Consider the following 22,302-nt stretch of genomic DNA (forward strand, 5'->3'; position numbering starts at 1 on the left):
TTAACCTTAATGAAATCAACAGCAGTAGTTACAGACAGAATTATTAGTCACTGCCTTTCTCTCTAGCACTGTTTCTTTCCTTGCATGTTTTCCTCATCTTCTTTCATTTCCTTCAAGTAGAAAACATTTTCTCCCAGGCACTGCAGCCAAGCCATACATTCCTAGTGACCTTCCTCTCACCCAGTAGAGTATTTGGAACAAGAATTCTCATATCGCCCTTGCCAGTTTTATTTTGGGGATGTAACGATCATCTTTTCTTGCTCATACCCAAGCCGCATCTGAACTTCACACACACCATCTACTGTACTCAGTGGAAAGCAATCATCTACACTGGACGACACGGAGCTACTGCTAACATATTTCAGAGCCAAACACTCTAAGCACTGAATCATCTGCTTTGTTCTTCTTACAGGCAGAAGGATAAAAGTTAAAACTGCAGACTAACACGGCTGCTATCCCCAGAGTGCCCCATAGGTCCACTGGCAGCGTCTCGGTCACTGTGACGGGGGTGAGCTGGGTCCAGGGTCCATCCAGGGAGTTCAGTCAGAAGCAGCAGGAGATGAGGCCAGCCACAGGACTGGGAACAAGACTACAGCACGGGTCCAAGGTCCATCAGGAGACAGGACTGGAAACTCACACACCTGTGACATTGCTTAGGCAAAGTCTGAAGGCCCCAGCCCGGGCTTAAATGGGACTCCTGCACCAGGGGCAAGACACATGGATGGGATGCCCAGACAAAGCTAGTCAAGGCATTTAAGGCCGATTAGTGTACTCTGGAGCTTGGCATATTTCATTTACTGAGACCTCCTAAAATATCTACAATGCTCCAGTAACAAAGGAACCATTTACCTATTGCTTTTGCCAGGAATCGTATGCTATTGATATTCTTCACCTCCGTCCTCACTCCGTAAGGCTCTCCAGGATGATGCACAGAAACATTGGCATCCACTCTCAGCTGACCCTCTGTAAAAGGAAACTTCATCAACAGAATAGTCTGCCCTGTAACCTAGAGTCAAAAACAAACGAACTTGGCATGCATTAATAAACTGCATGTTACATGTAGAACATTAATAGCCGACTACCGTATGATCAGAAATGGGTAACAACCACCTCATAATAGCTTTCTGTTTGTGATTCCATTTTAAGCTTCTGCCTCCAATCATTCATAATTTTCCGAGAATACAATTTTATATATATGTATTTTATTTTTTTTTAGTATTATTGCTGATAATTCCTCTCCAAGAAAACTGTATGGCACAATGCAGGGCAGGTCATCTAGATCAGTACAGCAAAAAGAGCTTCTGACTCACAGCTCTTAAATAAAGGGCAGAATTATACAAGCAGTTTAAAGCAGTAGACTGTGAGTTCCATTCCACTAAAAACAGCACCAAAACTTTGGAATTACAACTTGATGGATATATACTACTCTAGCGTGGAACACAAGAACTTGCAGTTACGTTGAACAGATTTACTTAGGTGTCCTTGGAAGTCTGCAGCCCAAAGACAAAATGTCAGAAGTGGTGGATTTTTTGTAATTTTCTTCCTCTCCTTCAAGAAACTGCAATCTTTTCCCTCCCCAGATTTCCCTAGCTGCCAGAAACACTGAAACTGAATACAAAGTTACATATAAAAGCATCGTACAATTTTAGTCCAAAATGGGCTAATGTTCTCAGAGATCTTTGATGACTCAACTTCAAGTAAATAGGACTTTCATCTTTCTAAGTTTTCTCCCCTAAAGACATCACTTCTAAGAAGAGAAGGTTTGCCATAGTTATTCAACTGGTGGGAAAAAAACAAACAGGAAAGGTTATATTATAATGACTTAACATTTTTTCCCATATTGCACAGTGAATGTCTATGGCCTTCATCTTTGGTTTTTAAATTTTAATACAGATAAAAAGAAAAACAAAACAAAGCAAAACCAACCAACCAAAAAAACAAAACAAAACAAAAAGCAAAAACCACTTGAGGTTTAGATACAGTATTAATAATAAAGGAAATACAAAATAGCTCAGAGTCAAAGCTGAGAAGTCTATGGCTCAGAATCCATTCTGGTCAAGAGACGTAAATTGACTAGAGAGGATTTGGTACATTTTGTAAAAGTAGGCTGGATGATAGTTCATTCATTTTCTCTGTCTTCAAAGAGCCTTTGCCGAGCACATATTAAGAATAAAAGTGCTGGAATGACCCAACATCTCTTTCAAGAGAGGTGTTTTGCATGTGCTTCCTCATTGGGGTGAAATGAATCCTTGTTACAGAAGAAGAATATTCTTGTCCTGTCCTTACTTCATTTTGAGACACAACCTGCTTCTACTTGGATGTAGGTGTCAATGTGATGTGACAATGAAATTAATCAGGCATAAGTGAAAGGAGAGCCAGACCCTAAATGTTCTTAAAACAGCTTTTTCCCTTTAAGCCCACTTTAAGCTCAGCTTCTTTTCCTTTCTTTTTGCAATGAAATTATCTTTTCACTTGTCTATTGTTAATGAAGTAACAGTGAATAAAACTGGGCACTTGTCTTCACTGAACACAGAAGCAGAATGAAGGTAAAGTATGAGAATGTAAAGACCTTATTTGAAAGCAAGTAATTATGATTTATAGCAATGGTAATTATGAATTACTATTCTATGACAAGGGAAAACCATAGTAGCAAGCCCTTAAAAATGCCACCTGCAAAAAAAAAAAAAAAAAAAAAAAAGAAAAAATCAAATACTTTTAAAGTGAATTATATTGCAGGAAAAATATTCCCAGCACTGGACTCTGCCTTTACAGTCAGAAATCTCAATGCAGTAAAAGATACCACAGTGCAATTCCAGTGGCAATATTCGGGTCAAATTCAGAAGTGATAAATGATGGTGTATATATATATATGTCCATGACGGCCTTTGAAAACTGGATGCTTAATAACAAAACACCGTGCCCCACCTGATGGGTACCGCACTTGTGAGAGAAGATTCAGAGAGAAGATGTAGGCAGCGCAAGGCACTATGTAACATAAGGAATGTCTAGCAATTATTATTTCCCCCTACATTAAATTAGATTTGAATCAGTAGCTAACATTTCTTAGATCCCCTAAGTCTTTGGTAATACTTGGACCATTCTGGCTCAGTTCTCTAGGTGATGGACCCATTTATACTATGACCTGATTTTGTTGCCAGATCAGTGAGGCCAATTATCACAGGGAAAAAAAAAAAAAGAGAGAGGAAAAAAAAAAGCTTAAATTGTGAACACTAACAGGCAACAGATAAATGAGTGTATGTGCTGGGGGGAATGAATGCCCCAAATTGCACTTTTTAAAACTCTCACACAGAAGCCTGCTGTTTGCTAGCTGTAACCATGGACTGGCTGTAAATTTTGGTAACATTAGGACTGAGCAAAAATGGTATGTCTCAAATTTAGAAAGGGACATGAGAGAGAACAACCAGTTAGGAGGCTGAAGACATGCTGCGCTTCTGCACAACTATTCAGACTAGAAAAATTGGGGCTTTAGAGTTCCAGGCAGAAGAGCTGGTGCCAAAATGAGGGATTCTCAAGAGGAGGTGGTCTCAGAAAGATTGTAGTGATCTCTGCTGGAGAAATCCTGGAGGTAGAGTAGAATCCTGAAGATCAGATTGATGTGTGGGGACGAATGCCAGAGGGTACCTCGGGACCTTGGCTGCTAATGCCTGCAACTGTTCCCTGCAAGCCTGCTACACAGCACGAACCACCACAAATTTCTGCCCAGCATCCCCCGATCAGCAGTGATCTCCCTAGTGGGAAGACAAGTTGAGACCTAGCGAGCACAATGCCAGAAGGGTGTGGGGAGGGACAGACAGTGTGTGAAACAATCAGGTGGGGTAAAAGCTAAAATCTTGTTGGTTCACCCAAGACACCTGCATAAGTTTACTGCTTACACCGATTTTATGACCAGCTGAGACCTGACATGCAACTTAGAGGATGATCCATACTCCTGCTACTTTGTGGGAACTAAGGGAACAGCCATATTCCACAGCTAGTCCTTACTGCATTGCCTCTGTGCTGCAGCTCTGTGGCAAGCAACATGAGGGCAGACAGGGAGAAACACAAGAACCCTGGGGACACTCTTTCCTGCCTAGGCTTATCCTGTAAAAGTAATGTGTGAGTCAATATAAAATCTAACACTGCAAAGCTCTGCAGAGGAAGGCAGGCCCATAAGGACACCTGAAGCATGGGAGACATTAGGGCAGGCTCTGAGGATTGTAAAAACAACAGCTAGAAAAAGCTACGTGTTATAAGCAACTGCAGAGCAAAAGAACCAGAAGCTGCAAAACTCCTGCAAACACAGAGAATTACTGGTGACAAGAGAACATGCCCTTCCCCCTTCTGTACCTGCCATGATTGCCTGGCTGCTCCCAAGTGTTTGAAGAATAAGTTGAAGCTCTCTGACTGCTGCAGCTGCTTCTTCCCCACAGCACATATCAGGCTCCATGACAACCTCCATGAGGCCGACTCCTACCAGGGGAAGAGACAAGAGATTTCCAACAATAGCTTTTGATCTCGGCATATTAGAGTGGAACTGGCTAAACACATGAAAGCACTTGGGCCTTTTTCAAGAAAAACACACACAAAAAAACCCTCCACCCCAGAAAACAACAATGCCCCCAAAAGAAAACATAATAAAACAAACAAAAGCAAACATAAAAATCATGTATTATTTAGTGACTGTCACAATGGACCCAGCTGCAGACTCCTATAAAAACTTTTCCTCCTATTTTTTTAAAGGAGCAGGCAAACTGCAGGCTGTCCTCCACCCTCTGATGACTTGCAGAACAGACACACACATTCCTCTTCTGCCTTCCGCTAGGAGAACTCCAGTTTAAAGCCAATCTGACTGCAGACTCAAATTTATTGATCTTAAACTAATCTTGGAACAGACAGAACTGCAAACAGATGTAGTCTAGTTTTTATTTTCAGTATCTGGCTTTCAAAGAATATGAGCAGCCACAGCCCTTAACTCCAGGATACTGGAGCACCACATCCCTGTTACGCTAGGCCATCCTGATTGCTGTCTTCTATTTTGCATTAAGTTGGTTCATTCAGTTTATAATTTCAATGCTTTAAGAGAAAATCTACATTTTTTCAAAGCTAATAATTAAAAGAAATCTCTGACTCATGCAATGTCAAATTCTAGCAACTACTCCTACATACAAACTTGATTTACTACAGGTCTGGGATTTTTTTATTTATTATTATAATTTTTAAACAATGCCTATTGTTTAAATATCTGTGCTAACTGAAACCAGGACAAGTAGCAAGAGCTTAAGCAGCTGCGTGGCTGTATGTTACTGACATACACAGTTTTGAAGAATTGGAGCCAACAGATTTCTAATTTGCTATTGCAATATGCCATCAACCAACTGCAATAGGAAAGGCTTGCTAGCCATTAAAAAATGCAAGCCTTCCCCTGCTTCAAGTGTAATGTGCATTTTGATCTGTTTTTATTTTTGAGGAGAGACATACCAGGTTGTTTTTACTTTTCACTTGTTACTTGTCACCCATTTACTTTTAAAGACTCATCTTATACAGAAAGAAGGAGAAAAATAAGAAAATAGTCCAGGCTTACCAGCCCTATTCAAGTCAACAAGAGTTTGGCTCCTTGAATCATCATGGAGACTCTTTCCACTGTCTTGCTCCAACTGAATTTGCTTAATCCTCACAGTTTTGGTCACCATCTGGCTCATTTTGTTATCTATGCAGAGACTGTATGACAGACTCCCATTCACCGCAATAGGAACTCTTTGCTGAGTGATTTGATAGCCAGCCTGTCAAAAAAATAGCTTTATACTCAAAACATTCATTTTATGCAAAACAGCAGCATTACCAAATGCAAGTACTCTAGACTAAGAATATTAAACTGACTATGCAACAGCTTCCATAGTGACCTGTAAAAGATGAAGGTACACGTAAACAGGCAAAAACACAAATTATTCTGCTTATCTGGAGAGGAGGGAAGCTAGAGAAGGGGACTAGAATTTGAAGTAACTGTGAGAAGCTGGAGATCTGGGAAAAAGTAAGAGTGCTCCTCAATACAGGCAAGAATGCAATACTATACTAATGCAGAAATAATCAATAACCAACTACTCAACCACTTGCTAAAGATTACATCAATTTCACTGATACTGCCTTGGGGCAGAAAATGGACCAGAAGAGGTTCTTCCATGCTTGTGGTTCTGTGATCATGTTAAATCTTGTCTGAAGACAGTAACTGTACCTCCATCCCCAAGCTGAATATCCCTCTCTGCCAGTTCAGTAACTGACTCATTAGTGTGGTGGGGAGGGAGGTGGCAGGAAAAAAATATGAAGAAAAGGAGAAAGTCCAGTTTCATTAACACAGCAATTTACAAGCTAGACACTGCAACCCCCAATGAGGCACACAGCTGATAAATACCACCTCATACTCGGGACTCCATGCAAAGGGGCAGCTTCTAGCCAGAGAAGGGGCTGCCAGTGACAAGGGCTTGTAATCACTGCTCTGATGTAAAAATACAGACTTGAATCAATTACTCTGTTGAGATAGGGCCCCTATCCCTTCCTCCTTGCTAGCCTGCTCATGCCCCCACTGGTGAGAATTTTAAAAAAGCCTGCCAGTTTTCTGGGAGAAGCATTTGCGTATCTTGTAGGGAGGAAGGGCTTACTGTAAAGTTTAGAGATGGTGACAGCGCGTTGGGATACAGGACAATGGTCTGGCACCGTGAATAGCTCAGTTTATATATGCAATAAAGAGCACGACCTTCTAGCCATAATCACTACAAGAAACATAAAATAATAGACTCTTTTCAGACTATGCTAACCAGACAGCTCTTCCCATCTCTTAAAACTTCTCATTAAAATGATTTTTTTTAAAGCCTGGAATGCTGAGTGACAATAAATAACAAGAATCCCATTTCCTATCCAAAGCCCTACGCTCATGAGTAACAATAATCCCATTGTCAAAAGACCCTAAGAGCAGGATTTATTTTATCTGTTCTGTACAGCTCATTAGCCTAAACTCCGCATCTTATTACAGAGTTCCTGGCTAGACTGCTTCACTGTGAAATGCAGGTTGGGCAGTTTAATGTCAGCGCTTTAAACTACAGAAGTCAGTCACTAGAAAAAAAGAATTACGTGTTTCAGGCTAATAAAATCAGCATCTCCTTCACCAAATTTCCATCCATATTTTACAAGAGGATCCTATAATTCACGTTCACTGACAATGGCAGCCCACATGATGCTGTACACTCTTTCTTCTGCCTCACCTTTCTCCTCTAAACACATAGCTGAGGTTTCTTTTACTTGACAACATTCTTTCATATAGTTTCTATACAGGAGACTGATAGGACTGATAGCAGGAGAAAACACAAGACTATGAGATTGTTTTCAGTTTAATGGCAGAAGCACCAAAGGTGACGTGGAAACAGATCTGTGATGTTTTGGTGCTTCTTTAGTATGTATAAAGGAATTTTGAAAGTTGTGTTTATTTCTTGCTATTTCACTTTTTTCTTCTTCAGGTCAGGAAATGGGTTCTAAAATAGTTCTACAAGTAAAAAAAAAAAAAAAAAAGCATTGATAATTCAACGTGATAAGGATGTGTTTCATATTCCCAGTAGCTCATTACAAAACTCCCAGCAAAAGGGCCTCTCTTAATGACTCACAAATATTAGCAAAGTTATCCCCAAAAACAAAATCAGCAATTATGTCAACTTCACAGAAGTGAACCTAAGAGTTGCACATTCCCAATAAAAAAGAAAACAGGATACAAATCTCTTCTGAGATCCAGGTGTCCAACAGAAAACTATAAAATCTTTCCCTTTCCAAAGTGAGAAACAAATGTATTTCAATGTGTTATGTGTAACTTCAAAATATTTTCAATACCTGAACAAACACTGGGAGAGAAGATAGCCTGGTTAATAATACAGCACATCTGTACTTTGATTTGGGACCTGAGAAATCTCTTTCTCTGCCTCTCTTGATGTCTGGGATACCTCACCTAAAGAGAGGATAAGCTAACATGCCTGATCTTTCTCAGATAAAATAAAAACATTTTTTTTCTTCTTATGCAGTCAGCAGATGTTCAGCCACAAATGAGAGAAATTAAAGCTAGTGTTCCTCCCTTTGACAAATTAAACTGAAAAATCAGAGCAAATAAGCTGACAGGAAAAAAAAGTATTTAAAATTAGAAAGAAAGAAAGAAATATAAATTTCTATTTACCAAAATAGACAAAGAAAAGATTCAAACACTTCTGCGCCCTGTTGTAATGACAGAAGTTAGGCCCTTACTGATTTCAGTATTTCCATATCAAGTGTGGCAAAATGTATTTGACTTCCACTGACAATTTCTAACAAATACGAAAGCTACCAACAAACCACACTGAAAAGACTCAGTCATATTTTTTTTTAATTTATTGGAACTACTGACTGAGAAATTTTTAAAGGCAAATTAAATATTTTTAGCTCTTTAAGCACACACAGAAAAGACACTACCATGTTTATACCAGTGAAACTTGTGTTTGTTATACATTCACTTGAAATGAAGGGCTATTATCAGACTGCTTTTACCCTAACAGACAATTAGTGCTAAGCACCAGGAATGGAGAACTTAGGGGGCAAAGCAGCTCCAGCTCCCAATTCAATTACATTAAGCCACTGGAATCGTGCAGCTAAGCAAGGAGTCAGCAATCAGAGCAATCATATTCAATCAGCGAGCACCAGGGTACAGCTGTCTATTCATCAGGGCACAGCGCAGCATCCTGTTGGGGCGAGCAGAACACTGACTGGAAACAGAAAAAGCATCTCTTCGCTCATCCCCTGTTGTCACCCGTACTCCAGACTTGCCCTTTCCTACAGCTGTAAAGGAGCCACCCACACTGCATACTTACAGGCAGATCTGCATAGAAATAGTGTTTTCTGTCAAACAAGGACTTCTTGTTTATGCTGCAGTTGAGTGCCAGGCCTGTCATCACTGCTGCTTCTACACATCTCCTGTTGAGAACCTAAGGAAACATGACACAGTTTTGCTCAGATGCTCAGTATGTAACAAATGTGTTTCCCACACACTACCTTACATGGAGCGTATATTCAGTTTTGCTTTCCTTCAGCCACCCTTATATCTCTTTCCTTGTGTGGGTAGTTCTAATTCATCATTAAAGTTGCAGTAGCTACAAATCCGCAGAGCTTTAAGATGAAAAAAATGTCATTGTCACGTTGTCATGCCACATAAGGAGGTATGCACTGCTCTGGCTTGCTACTCTTGCACACTCAGAGATAAAAAAGATTAATCATAGCAAATGACAACTGACTTGCAACTGGCTGTCACGTCATACTGGGAAAACAATGGACTTGCACAAGGGACTGCAGTGCTATTTCATTCAAACACTTTGTGGTTACAGGTGTTCTGAAACCACAGTGAATTCCTGAATAATTATACACAGATTTGTTTAACAACGATGAAATTAAGTGTGCTTATGCTTTGTTAAAAGAGAACCAAAGAAACATCTATTGATCCCATGGCTACAAGTATGCATGCATTCCAGAACCCAGGGAACCCATTGCATTAAGGTTCTTGAAGAACGCCGCATGAGCTGAAGACCCAGCAAGGCCTTCATGAAGAAATAAAGGAGTTTCTCACAATGAATACATCACTCTCAGTGTTACACCCTTCTACCTCTTCAGCAGGTTCAGGATCCAGAGGAGAAAGAAAATTCCACTCCCAAAAGTAGTAACAAGCAATGTTTCATAATTACAGCTTTTTTCAAATGTGCTCTCATTAATTTAACAGTTCAACTAATACCAAATTGATATAACTGGAAAAAAATAGAGAAGACTGAGTTTGCCTTAGTGCAACTCCAACATGATCACATTTACTGTGTTTTGAGGCAGGAACGGAACTTTATTCATCTTATTCTGTGTTGTAGAGCTGCCAAGAAGTCAATTTCTGGACCATTAAAGGAACACATTAGGTAAAGGTATTTACATGATTTCATCTGCATTGACCAAAACATAAAAGGCTTAAATACCGTTTTCTTCAATGTTTCCGACAGAATTTGTTTTTTTATATTTACCAGCCTGGTTTCTGAAAACAGAATAAGCAGCTGTACATTGTTCATAGCCCATGTGTTTACCTCAAAAAGGACGTATCTCTGCTTTGAGTATTTTAGAAATCAAAACTTCACTGAAAAATAGGAGAAACTCTTCATATAAGAGAAACTTAAAAATTGCTTATACAGTAGAGAAATTAAGTATTTAAGACATCTAACAAGGTAACTTTCAGATCTTTAGCATAGCTATATATGGCTAACTACAACACATCATCTGTTGCAGCATATTTTATTTATTAAAAATTTTAAAAGACACATAGAACAGATTTCAAAACAGATAAGAGGAAGAACAATTTCCCTTTGAAATAGATCTGCAGCAAAATGAACGCAATTAGCCCTGACTGTAATCTAAAGTAAAACAGGTAACTTCAAAATATTACTTTATTTTAGTATCATGGCTGCAGTTCATTACATAGTAGATGATCCTGTTTTCAGCAATTAAATGCTTCCAGGCAGAACAGAGACTTTTTTTTTTACTGTTTAAAAAAGCTCATAACAATGCTTATAACGGTCCAAATTGTTCAATGTTTAAAACACCACAACATTTCTAACTGCACCAGCAAAATTTCCTCCTTCTGAAGCCTTATGGCATGACACTACTCAGCTTTACAAATCAGAGAGGACTATACCCGTCAGCCCTTTAACCAGAAACCATTAAGGCTTCATATGGACCAGGGAGACTCAAAACACCAGTGTACCAAAGCAGTGAACACATGCCTGATGTCCTGCTGTGTCTGCAGCCAGCGAAGGGATTGTGACTGACTCCAATCTGAGAACAAGACAAAACCCAGGTCCCAAGCTGCAGTCCACTAGAGCCTCAGAGGATGTTCTACAAACACAAGTAGAGTTTAGCCAATGATTATGATACAACTATCACCTTTGACTACTTCTTCAGTTTTTGCTTCAAACAAGGTAGACTGTATCTTACTCATTGCTCTACGGGATTAATACTGTTTGGGGGTGGAGGAAATAATTCCCATATACTTACTACTTACATCTGCAAGAAGCATTTGTACTACAACTGGTGAACCATTCTGGTGGCCCTGGGGAAAAACTAGCATAAAAATGTAAAATATTCATTATTTTCTATGCAGTATTACTAAGCAGTTGGATGGCTGCAATGTGTATCTGCGCGCAGCATATTGGATCACAGTAGCCCAGTCCTTGTACGTACATTACTCATTCACTAGTCTCACTTCCTGTGGTATTTCTTGACTGCAGAAGACACTGCAAAATCAATCTTTCCCCCAGCGCCATACTGAGATGTCTTTTCTCCTGCTCTGTTTGACTAGGACAAGCAGATGACCATCTACTTCCTCAAAAATCAGAAGTTATCTAATATTGCTCCACTTCTGAATTATCACTACCCATTTCGGTCTTTTATGATCTATGTGCATAAAGCAGAACTGGTTAAGCAAACTACTAATTTTGCTTCAAACAAGCTTAGCTTCTCAAATAATCTACAGTGATAAATATCAATTCAGTATGTGAAACTTCCCTTACTAATGACCTAGAATAAGTCCCCCCAGCTTGTTTAGGTGGTAAGCTGTTATTAAGTTGACAGCTTTGACTAGCACCAAAGATCTAAATTACTGGCTTGAACTGACAAGCTGCCAGTCTGATATGCTAGCAAAGCACTGGCCTTGAAAGAAAGCTGTGCAGTTCCTGGAACAGCTATGGACAAAACACAACAGTCTAGAAAGCCTTCTTAAACACTTCTGGTCTTCTAAAACAGAAGCATCTCTCCTAGGTATTTATTTCAAGAAACTCCTAGAGACCTATCACAGAAAGAAATGTAAATTGTTTGGATTGGAAACTCATGCAACACCTTAACAATGGCATCACAACATCAGCACCATTTCCCTTGTAGCTAGGCTATCCTGCTAGAGCACCATGGTAACTGAGAGCTAAAGGAATGAAAGAACAATCCAACTAAGACCTTGCTTTTTCTGATACTTGTCTATTCTCTACATCTAGTTCACAAGTGGAAAGATTCCTTTTAAAAATTTATCATTTTTATTTGCAAGGTCGGATTAGTCAAGACCTTGGCTTTAAATACAGGACTATTCAATAGCTATACAACAGTACATGCATAATACCTTCAACGGCATAAATTCCCATCAAAAGCAAACTTTAACAGTTTTTTTTTTTTTTTTTTTTTCTTTAGCAGCAGGTTTACTCCTTATACTAATACATTAGAAAAGCTGGTTCCCTTTTAGGTGAAGATATCTGTTTCTATATTTAGTGAATGATCATTTTTACACTTTAAGAGTGTAGGCATAAAGCTTTTTGTTTTGGTCATGAGTAATATATAGGATAAGCAGCCTTTCAATACTTAAAGGGGGCTTATGAAAAGACCGAGAACAACGTTTTACTTGGGCAGACAATGATAGGACAAGGGGGAATGGTTTTAAACTAAAAGAGAAGAGACTTATATTAGATGTTAGGAAGAAATTCTTCACTCAGAGGGTGGTGAGGCATTGGCACAGGTTGCCCAGGGAAGCTGTGGATGCCCCATCCCTGGAGGTGCTCAAGGCCAGGCTGGATGGGGCTTTGGGCAACCTGTTCTGGTGGGAGGTGTCCCTGCCCATGGCAGGGGGGTGAAACTGAGTGGTCTTTAAGGTCCCTTCCAACCCAAGCCAGTCCATGGTTCTATGGTAAGTGAAAAAAAAATATATATAAAAAAAGAAACACCTAAATCTCCTTCCTGGAAAAAAGTTCATTTCTGCTACCCCTTAAGAAAAAAATCTATATTATAGCAGTGGGTTCCCAGAGGCCTTTGTTACAGAACAAAGCATTCCTTGTACTAAACACAGCATAATCAACATAATTTCCCCAAAATTAATAAAAATATATATTGATTCTAGGTTACATATTTTAATAAAGTAGGTTCCATATGAATTGGCTATCTTAAAACCTTCACTCCTACTTATAAACATGAAGAAATTGGCATCCTGTGATTAACTACGTGACTATTTATCTTGGAAATATTTAATTTGGTTCCTTTTAATTTAAAATAACAGCTGGAAGAAGGAAGTAGTGCAATGTACTTAGCCAGCTCTCTGTAGACAAAGCAGTAATCTTTAGAAACCTCAACAGATATATCTAGTCATATTTCCTGTTACTCTTATTTCATATCACTCTGATTTTTATTTGCTTCCATTAATGGATATGTTCAGTTTTATTATTCCTACAGTTTTAAAAGTACTGACCTGCTCCAATATATGGTTCTTTGAAGTGCATTCATAAGTTAAACTTCAAAATAAATTATTCTCATATCCACTTAGTCCAAATGTAATTGTGACCGTTCCATCTGATACTGCAGTTGAGTACTTCAACCCGGGGTTCTTCCTTGGCATCCTCCCACACAGAGAGGAGGGCCTAACTGTCTTGTAGCTATGCACATACAGAATGTACACGGCAATAAATGAAGAGGTAACCATGTCCCAAATAAACCATTTGTTTCAACAGGATCGTTGGGAATCATACCCCAGCCCCTTTGGCATACAATATATATATATTTTAAAAGAACAAGCCAACATAAGACTTGTCATTTGTTTGGTCTGCAAAGAACCTACATATTGCAACAAACGAGGTCACTAACTGCAGGATAAATTTAAAAAGAAGGCCAGCTTCAATTTATGCTTTTTTGGCTTTCAGTCCAGCATCTACTTCACAGCATATTTCCCGTCTTAAGATGAGCATTATGTTCTTATCCCTAAGGAAAGGTGCAAGTGAGCAGAGGAGAAAGCAGCAGACATTATAAATAAAGACCTTAGATTAACAGAAAGAGACTCCAGCTTAAGGAAGGAGAACAAAATGGCAACTGAGAAGTTGAAGCAGTGTATTTTGGTCAAATATATCATTATATTTTGTAACCTTATCTGTCTGCTGTCCGGTGCCAAAGATATATGCTACTATACAAAACATATTATTATCCTTAACCTTGTCTGGTGGCAAAGAACAGGGAACTCTGACATCTTAAGAAGTGCCTGGCTCCTAAACACATTACTTTACATGTATCCAAAGAATAACAGGGCACATTCTCTGAAAATGAAGAGCCATTGTGAATACTTGTATCACAAGGCTTAGAATAGGAGGAATTATCTTCCAGTGGCAATGAAAATCACAAAAATTCAGCAGCAGTAGGGAGAAATTCTGACCCCTGAGAGTAAGAAAACCAGGAAGTTTAACACCAAATTCAAAGCTCTTTAAATACTTGCTGCCTTCTGGGTTTCTCAGCCCTTTGAGACAGGGTTTGCTAAAACCCACAGAACGAAAAATCCATTCAGACTACTATGTGGGCAAAGTGCTCAGTGTTCTCAATGGAAAAAAATCTGTTTCTGGGGTGCTAGTGAGGCAACAAATCCAGTGGCATTGCCTCAAAACAGAGATCTTGGTGTCTAAAACTCCATCATCCCCGGCTACAACTGAATAAACTTCTACCATTCAGAACTGGTTCCAAAAGCAGAAGAACAACACAATAGAGATGCAATGGTTTATCATATCCATAAGCACTGTTTCCATGGCATTGCCATCAAGAAGTCCAGTATCTAACATCTATACCCACCCTGCTGACAGTTCCACCTTCTGAGCCTGCCACATGGCTTTTTTGACCTGTCATAAGGATGCTTCCTCTGTTACGCCACCTGAAACGGAAACCACTGCCAGCGCTATCTGGTCCAGGAGAAGCTAAACAAGGAAAAAGCCAGTGAAAACAACTCCCTGATTCTAGAGACAGGAGACTGAGCAATGGCTAAAACCTAAGTTACAGAATGGGATCAAATCCAAAGTCAGCCAGAGCTTTGACGAAGAGCTGCTCAGACCTTTTCCTATGCTTAGCTCTGCAAAAAAACAACAAACACTAATAAAGACTTTTAAACATGAGTAACATCTGCTTTCTTCAACACAACTTATATTGCTCAACTTGTTTAAGGGGGAAAATTCAGAGCATTTAGTAAAGAATGGAAATAGAAAGTGTTTCTAAATTGCCCCCTTACCCTGTTTACCCTTGCAGGTGGTTCTTGGCATGTAGGCTTGTTCAGGGCCATCTCCCTTGTTATCAAATCCCTTGCAACAAATTCAGAACTTCGATACACATTGACTGGCATTCTCTTGCACTTCTAAATCTTGCCTCTCTGCCCTCTGCTCCTTGTTGCAATCTTTAAGTATACTAAAAGCTCCCAGCCCTTTGCTGCTACTCACTCCCTCATCCCTTCTTCCTCCATTCGCAGTTTCCTGAAACATGCTTATTTGCTCTTCAAAAAAGGTGCCATCTTTCCCTTCAGGGTGGTTCTTCTGACCTCTTACAACAGCACAACTTACAAATTGAGAGTAAAACAGAAGTCTAACACACACAAGGAAAAAGTAATTCAAGCAAACGATAGGTCACATACTGCAACAAATCTTGCAAAAAGCTATTAAAAGAGCAAATTAAAATTATCTTTTAAAAGGCAAGTTTGTTTGCTTTTGGTTAAAATTCTTCGTTAAAAGACAAGACCAGCAGGACCAATGAAAATTAATTTCCTATAAATAACTGTCCAAGTTTGTTTTAGCTAAGCAGAGATCAGCACCATCTCCTCCATGATTCCCTTCACCTCTTCCCCACTTCAACATCCCAAACTGAGTATGAAGTGTCACAAATACCTGAATGTCAGCAGCCCAAATAAAGCTAGTAGCAGTGGGGAGAAAAGAGCAGACTCAAACGCTATTTTCCTCTTCAGGTACTTGCTAATAGATTCAGAAAAACATCTGCAGATCGAAATCTTTTTAGACAAATTTGGCTGAACTTGGCAGCTAAACTGCAAAACTAACATTTCTGTATAGAAAACAATGGTTGCAATAGCAAAGTCTACACATACAACTAATAAAATCCAGTGGCACAAGCTTACACATTCCTTTCAAAATCAAAAATACAGCCATAACATATTTACGGTGCCAAGGTGGCTGATAGAGAGGAAAACACAAAGAAACAGATTAATTTTACCCTAAGAACCAATTACAGCCTAATTGCACCAAGATAAGTTTCAAGCAAAATACATAAAACTGAGAGTTATGCAACATTACACATGAGATAGCTAACCATGATGAGAACAAAGACCCAGTCTACAATTATCTGTCATCAAATGCTGTTGGACAGTGTTTCCTAAATACCTTTTAATGAAAAAAGTCTTCAAAGAAAAAATTGTTAATAAGAAGAACAAAGAAGCAAGATGTCAGTTTGCAAAGTTAAAATGCTCAAAAAAATGGTAGAATCCTGATTGCTACTGAAACTCTTTCTTAATAGAGTGCTGTTTTCACTTGCATATGTACACTCCACTACCTTGGATTTCCTCAGAAGGAGTCGCCTGGAACCAGACTGGCTGTCCACATATGGAGAGAAAATTAAATCAAAATCTTAAGGATGCCAAAGCATATATAGTGACTGATAAGTGAAGGAATAGAAATTTGCCTCTCTGCCAAAATCACCCACAGTTCAAAGTTAAAATAAATTCCCAGCACACAAATAAAAACTACTGCAAAAGCCTAATGTGCATTTCGGCAGCAATTTCAGAGTGTATCAGGAAAGAGGGGACAGCGATCTGTCTAGCTGTCATGTAACGGTCACACTGTCCTACCGTATCAGAGGTGGCACGATGACTTCGGTAGCAGAACTACGTGAAAGAAAGGAAACAAGATACTGCAAACACCAGCTCCCCACTATGAAGTAGAAAAAAAATCTGTATAAAGCAAAAGGTAAAGCAATAAAAACCAACACAAAAGGAGATAAGTGAAAATACATAGATAACATCAGTGATGCATTGAAGGATCTACTGAAATAGGTGACAGCAAGATGTTATATCAACGCAACGCAGTTCTAACAGGCAAGTTTACATCAGCCAGAGGGACCTGTTAAGGATGAACAGCAAAGCCAACAAGAAGAAAAAGGGAGAGCTCAATAGGTAGCACAGTTTCTGAGATGTTAAGGAGACAAAGCCCTACAGGAATTGTTAGCCTTGACAAAAAGATTAAAACACCCAGAATGAATGTTCTAACTTCTCACAAATAAACAAGACACAGCAAAAAGCAAGAGAAAATCTTGCAGGGTACTCCTTCAAAGCTTGACAGAAGAGCATTGACAAACATCACCAAACACTTCAAAGCACAAGAGCAGAGGCATCTCCAGAAAAATAGTATTCATAGTTAAGCATGAAATAATTTTGACCCAAGCAACTGCAGCAACTGAGGAGGTGTAACGCTTCTCAGACCCCAATGAAGGAGACTAGTTCCACGAATAACCACCCCAGGCTGTGCGTGATCCTATGAAAGAGAAGAAAATACAACAAGGAGAACCCCTCACTCTAAGCCAGCCCTGAAAGTCACCTGAAGCAGGCCTCCTTAATCTCTCAAAGACTTCTCCTGACCAGTACAACAGTGCTGAACTGCTTAATAGCTTGAAATTACATAGGTAGGCTCTAATCCATCACGTACTCAGAAATTCAAGGGTCTATGAACTGCAAAAGCCTTCTCAGGGAGCAATCATTTGAAAGTCTGTTTCCCTCTCCCATTTTTTTTTCTAAACTAAGTGGTATTTTCTTTTTAGAGGCTTACAGGGACTAGGACTAACATACTTTGCAAGCTGGGGCTGTGTCAACAATGAAAGGCTGTTAACCACTGATGATACGATGCTTATAACACACCCAAATATCATCAGGAATGAAAGGACTGCAACAGATAGGTACCACGAATTTCTAAGAAAATATCTCCTTTTTTCCACTTGAATACAATTATTGCAGCTTTAGTGAAAGAAATAGCAAACAGTTAAATAGAATCTAGACATAAGTAAATGGTTTTAAACAAGTATGCACTCACTTCTTCCTTCAGGCACTGCTACTAATTTATTTTTAGAGGAGAGATTGAAGGGTACAACAATCTAAGCACATGTGGTTTCAAAGAAGAAAAGTAAATTTAGATTACAACACCTAAACCAACACGCATAGAAGGAACCCAAGACTGTCCGGTTCCTCAAGAAAAGTGTGTGCAATTGAACATGTAGTTATCAAAAGGAAAGCTAAGTACAAGAAGGGACTCAATTTACATGCGTGTCAGCAGGAATGTCAAAACACAACTGAAGTCACAAGTTGATAAAGCAGCTGCTGTGGTCACCAGATCTAACAGGCATGGGATATCAAAAAGTCTAGTTTCAAGTTGTAAAATATAAATTCTAGTCTCAATGTTTCTGTTCCAACATCTGTAAGATGGTGCCAAATCCACCAAAATACATACCAACCTCCCAGTGCCTTTGAATGCAAATGCACCAGGTAAATCCTGCATGTTAATAGCATCTGAAATTTATTATGAAGTCTGATAATCACCCAAGCCACCTGTAAAAATACTGGGCATCTCCTACTGCCAAGGATGGATGCAATCTCAACACAGGAAGGGGAACTAAAGCATCCTCCACATCTCCAAGCTGGGTATTACCACTGCCAGGTCCCTGGGCAACTATGTCACAGCACTGCAGTGGGGGAGGACAACAGCATGATACGTGTGCTCTCAGCTACTGAGCAGTGCCGCAGTCACATTCCTTAGCTTTGGAGAAGTCAGAGTTTGGATTTCAGGTTGCCAGTAACACAGTACCTGAAGGAGCAAGGCATAACAGCTGTTCTAGCCCCACTTTCTTGCATGAAAAAGTGTATCGGTTGTAGGAATGTCATTGTACTGCTGAGAGAAAATACAGGAGCATGCAAAGGCTTCCTTCTAACACCACACAGGGAAAACTGAAGGGGTTTAAATCGAAGACATGAAAGTCTCAGTAGCAGCAATGAGTGAGTTGCCAAGTGCTGAAGGATGTCTAATGAAACAGGAAAAAGATATATATTCAGAAAATATCATGATATTCTACAGCAGTGTTCAACACAGCCCTTACTCTACTTTTTCTAAGGTCAGATGGAATTTATCTTTTCTTCATTAGAACCAGAGCTTGATGATTACCTGTGCTTCAGAAAACTCTACCTTACAAAAAGATAAAACAGACACTGTTCACACTGTGAAGATAACAAAATTCAAATGCAAGAGAAGGTGTCAAAATTTTCAAAATACTTAAGGTTGCAGGGCTAACATTCATTCAACTCTTATTAACTTAAACCTTGGTTAATAAATCCTAGGTTATTTCTTAGTATACCTGCATACAAAGAAACAGGATCAGGTTTTCACTTTAGTCATGAAGGATACAAACACAAAATGTTTATCTTCTGGTGTGATTAGCAACAAAGACTAAGCACAGACAACAAAGGTTTCAGCCTTTAGTTACTAGATCTATCATCTTATTTCTTAGGCTGAGCTATAATTAACTTTTAGTCAGCCATCTGAAGCATGAGAATAGCTGGATTTACTTTCTGTGAGGCCAGTCTCACCTTTATAAACCTTTATAAAGATTCTCAGAATTTTCAAAGAGGATTTATCAGACTGGAAGTGAAAACACATTTATGGATCCTCAGAAGAATTTTAAATCAACCTACATGTACATATAATGCATCATATGCAGCCCTGTGTAGCTTAATACTTTCTATGTAACAAGGTCTCTAAATACACCATGCTAATTTGCTTGCCAAGTCCATCTACCTGGTAAACAAAACATAAGAGGTACACTTTGCACACTTCATTAAATTTTGAAGGCTTGTATATTGTCCCAAAGAGAAGCAATCCTTAGAGTGATTGAGTACGATGCCTAAGGGTGAAGGTTCCATCACCACAGGACATGAAAATGAAGCCTGTAGAGCAGTGCGGGACGTGCCCTCCAGTTTTACTATTTCTTAATGTACCTTCTTAATTAAAGCTTTACCATGTCATTTTTCCTGCTTCATGCCGAACAGGAGTACACCTGCATCGCTGTTCTTGCCTGTAGCTGTCTCAGAGGCACATTATGAAAGCGGCATAGTGAAATGGTCGTGACACTAACACTGTTTTTGATGGTCCTCTGAAGGCCTACTTGCAGCAGGAACATAAAATAAATTGTATGACAGTACAGGAGGAAAATATAAAGCAGAAAGATGGAGGAGGTCTGAACAGATTCCTCTAGTTTCCCCTCTACTGTGCAGAGCACAGCGAAGTATCATGCCCACGCTGATTAGTGACCAAGAAATGTATAACAAGTAGAAAAGTTCCCCCTAGCACCATTCTTTCTGGTCCCACTGCGAAGCACCAAACGCTAGCATGGTTGTCTATCATAGCCATATCATAGTCCCACGGTAAGTTTAAATCCCTGTGACATTGAGAACTGTCACTATACTTCCCAGTTTATAACACTAGTTACTCTCTGCTGCAGACAGAACAACCCCTGTATTTTTCAGTTCTGTTATGACTTCGCTCCTATTTTTTTAATTTCTCGTCAAAACAGGGTTGGAAAGCCAAATATTTACCTTCTAAAAAGACTTAGTAGGCAATAATCTGAACGTTTGTAAAGGTGTTACTTTATTTTTTATTTTTTCATAAATACTTAGAAATTTTCAAAATCTACCTTCTATCTTTCTAAATCCACTGAAATCTATCAAATTCTACTTCTGGTAATACTGCTATATACAAATACATGTAGTTACTTCAAGAAAATAAGCCCAGTTATTTGCTGCCAGAACAAATACTGTTCTCTGACATTAATTTGTGTGCAGCAAGTACAATGCTAAAACAAAGGTATGACTACAGACTGGATTCTGTATCACATGCTAGCCTGCAAGAACTGGTGTTTTGTAACATTCACTTTCAACTCTATTTTCAGCAGTACTACGGTGAGAAAAATCTTTCTTTTTGTAGAAATAAAAGCACCTGGGAGAAGCTAACACAGAATCACTACTTTTCAATTAACCTAACTGTCCAGCTTTCGCATCTCAGGTGCAGTTACCTTCTCTGCCAAAGCCCACGTGTATCAGTATGTTCTCACAAAGGCCATACCAAGCCTCATTTGTAAGCGCTGCGACAGAGAAAAGCAAGCCAGAAAAGCCCCAACCTGGACAAATAGAAATGTACATAAAAATGAAACTCTACATAAATACTCATTTTCGTTCTTTCAAGAACAGATTTTCTACTTGACTGAAGACAAGCATTAGACAATTTAACAGGATTTCTGTGCATTCACAGAATGTTAAGAAGCTGTAAAACAAAAATTTGAACCCTTTTAAATTCTGTGATTATGAACTCCTTAACCTTGGCCTACCCCCAGATGAAATTAACTCATCTTCCATATTTCAGGTCTAACTGGGATTCAAGTCTAAAACCAAATGATTGCATAAGATTCCCATTCTCTCTGGAAAGTTGTCAAGATTTCTATATAGTTAGATCTGAAACTCAGCCCTGAATTGGCACTGAGACCAGAGTCAAGTCCAAATTTTATCAGCATCCAACCTCTACTTTCTTGGGTTTCAATACCTTTGCAAATACAAAATGAATATATCAATTCATTTCTCTCTTTAAGGATCACACAGCACATATAAAGCCCCTAGAAATCTACCTGTAAGTTAATTCTCAATTTTATAATCTTATTTAAGGCTATAATATGGTGAAGAAAAGCTTCCAACAGATAAAAAAAATACATCTGCAACTGGAATTCAAGCCTCCACTCTAACAAATATACTCAAGGAAGCACTTTTGCATATGCATAAAATAATTTCACCCCATTATAATCTCTGCATGTTTGTTGCATGAAGCAATGTAAAGTCTATTCACTATTTACTTTCGCTGTATAGTGTTACACTTTTTTTTTTTTTTTTTAAACTATTATATGAAACCTGTTAGATTCCTGGAGAATTCTACAGAAGCACTGTCATAGCCATCACAACCAATGAAGTTATAATTAAGCTGTGACTACAAAAATGTATTATGCTGTCCCTAAGAAATTCTCATTGCCAAGCACTAGCTATCTATTCTGACTTATTAGCTCACAATGTTTCACACGGATTCCTCTTTTTTTTTTTTTTTTTAATTTTAATTATGTTGCACTGGAAATAGGAACAGTTGACACTTGCCTAAATCAGAGAGTTTCTACTAAGGAAACTAAGTAACCCTGTAGTGAGACATTCCAAATGGCAAATGACAGCTACATAAACACACATATGGCAAAGTAACATCAAATGGCCACTTGGAAATAAATCTAAGACGTTCTTCTCTCACAGGATTTTCAGTACCTCTCATATCTAAGGAATTTCCTGTGTGGCATACTAACCAAATACACCCACTCTGG

The 22,302-nt window shown here is 38.9% G+C and overlaps 1 protein-coding gene across 1 annotated transcript in view; it reads right to left on the reverse strand.

The window, feature by feature from the left end:
• The window catches only part of GATB (glutamyl-tRNA amidotransferase subunit B), a gene marked incomplete at its 5' end in the record, with an annotated part of 43,209 nt that overhangs the window by 18,933 nt on the left and 1,974 nt on the right, over nucleotides 1–22,302 (reverse strand). The window contains 4 exons of the mRNA XM_084516806.1: nucleotides 850–963; nucleotides 4,348–4,470; nucleotides 5,582–5,780; nucleotides 8,874–8,987. Of these exons, the coding sequence (XP_084372932.1) occupies nucleotides 850–963; nucleotides 4,348–4,470; nucleotides 5,582–5,780; nucleotides 8,874–8,987 (550 nt within the window). The remainder of the gene's footprint in view (nucleotides 1–849; nucleotides 964–4,347; nucleotides 4,471–5,581; nucleotides 5,781–8,873; nucleotides 8,988–22,302) is intronic.

This window comes from Aythya ferina, assembly GCF_964211825.1.
Source record: "Aythya ferina genome assembly, chromosome: 4".
NCBI classification, from domain to species: domain Eukaryota; kingdom Metazoa; phylum Chordata; class Aves; order Anseriformes; family Anatidae; genus Aythya; species Aythya ferina.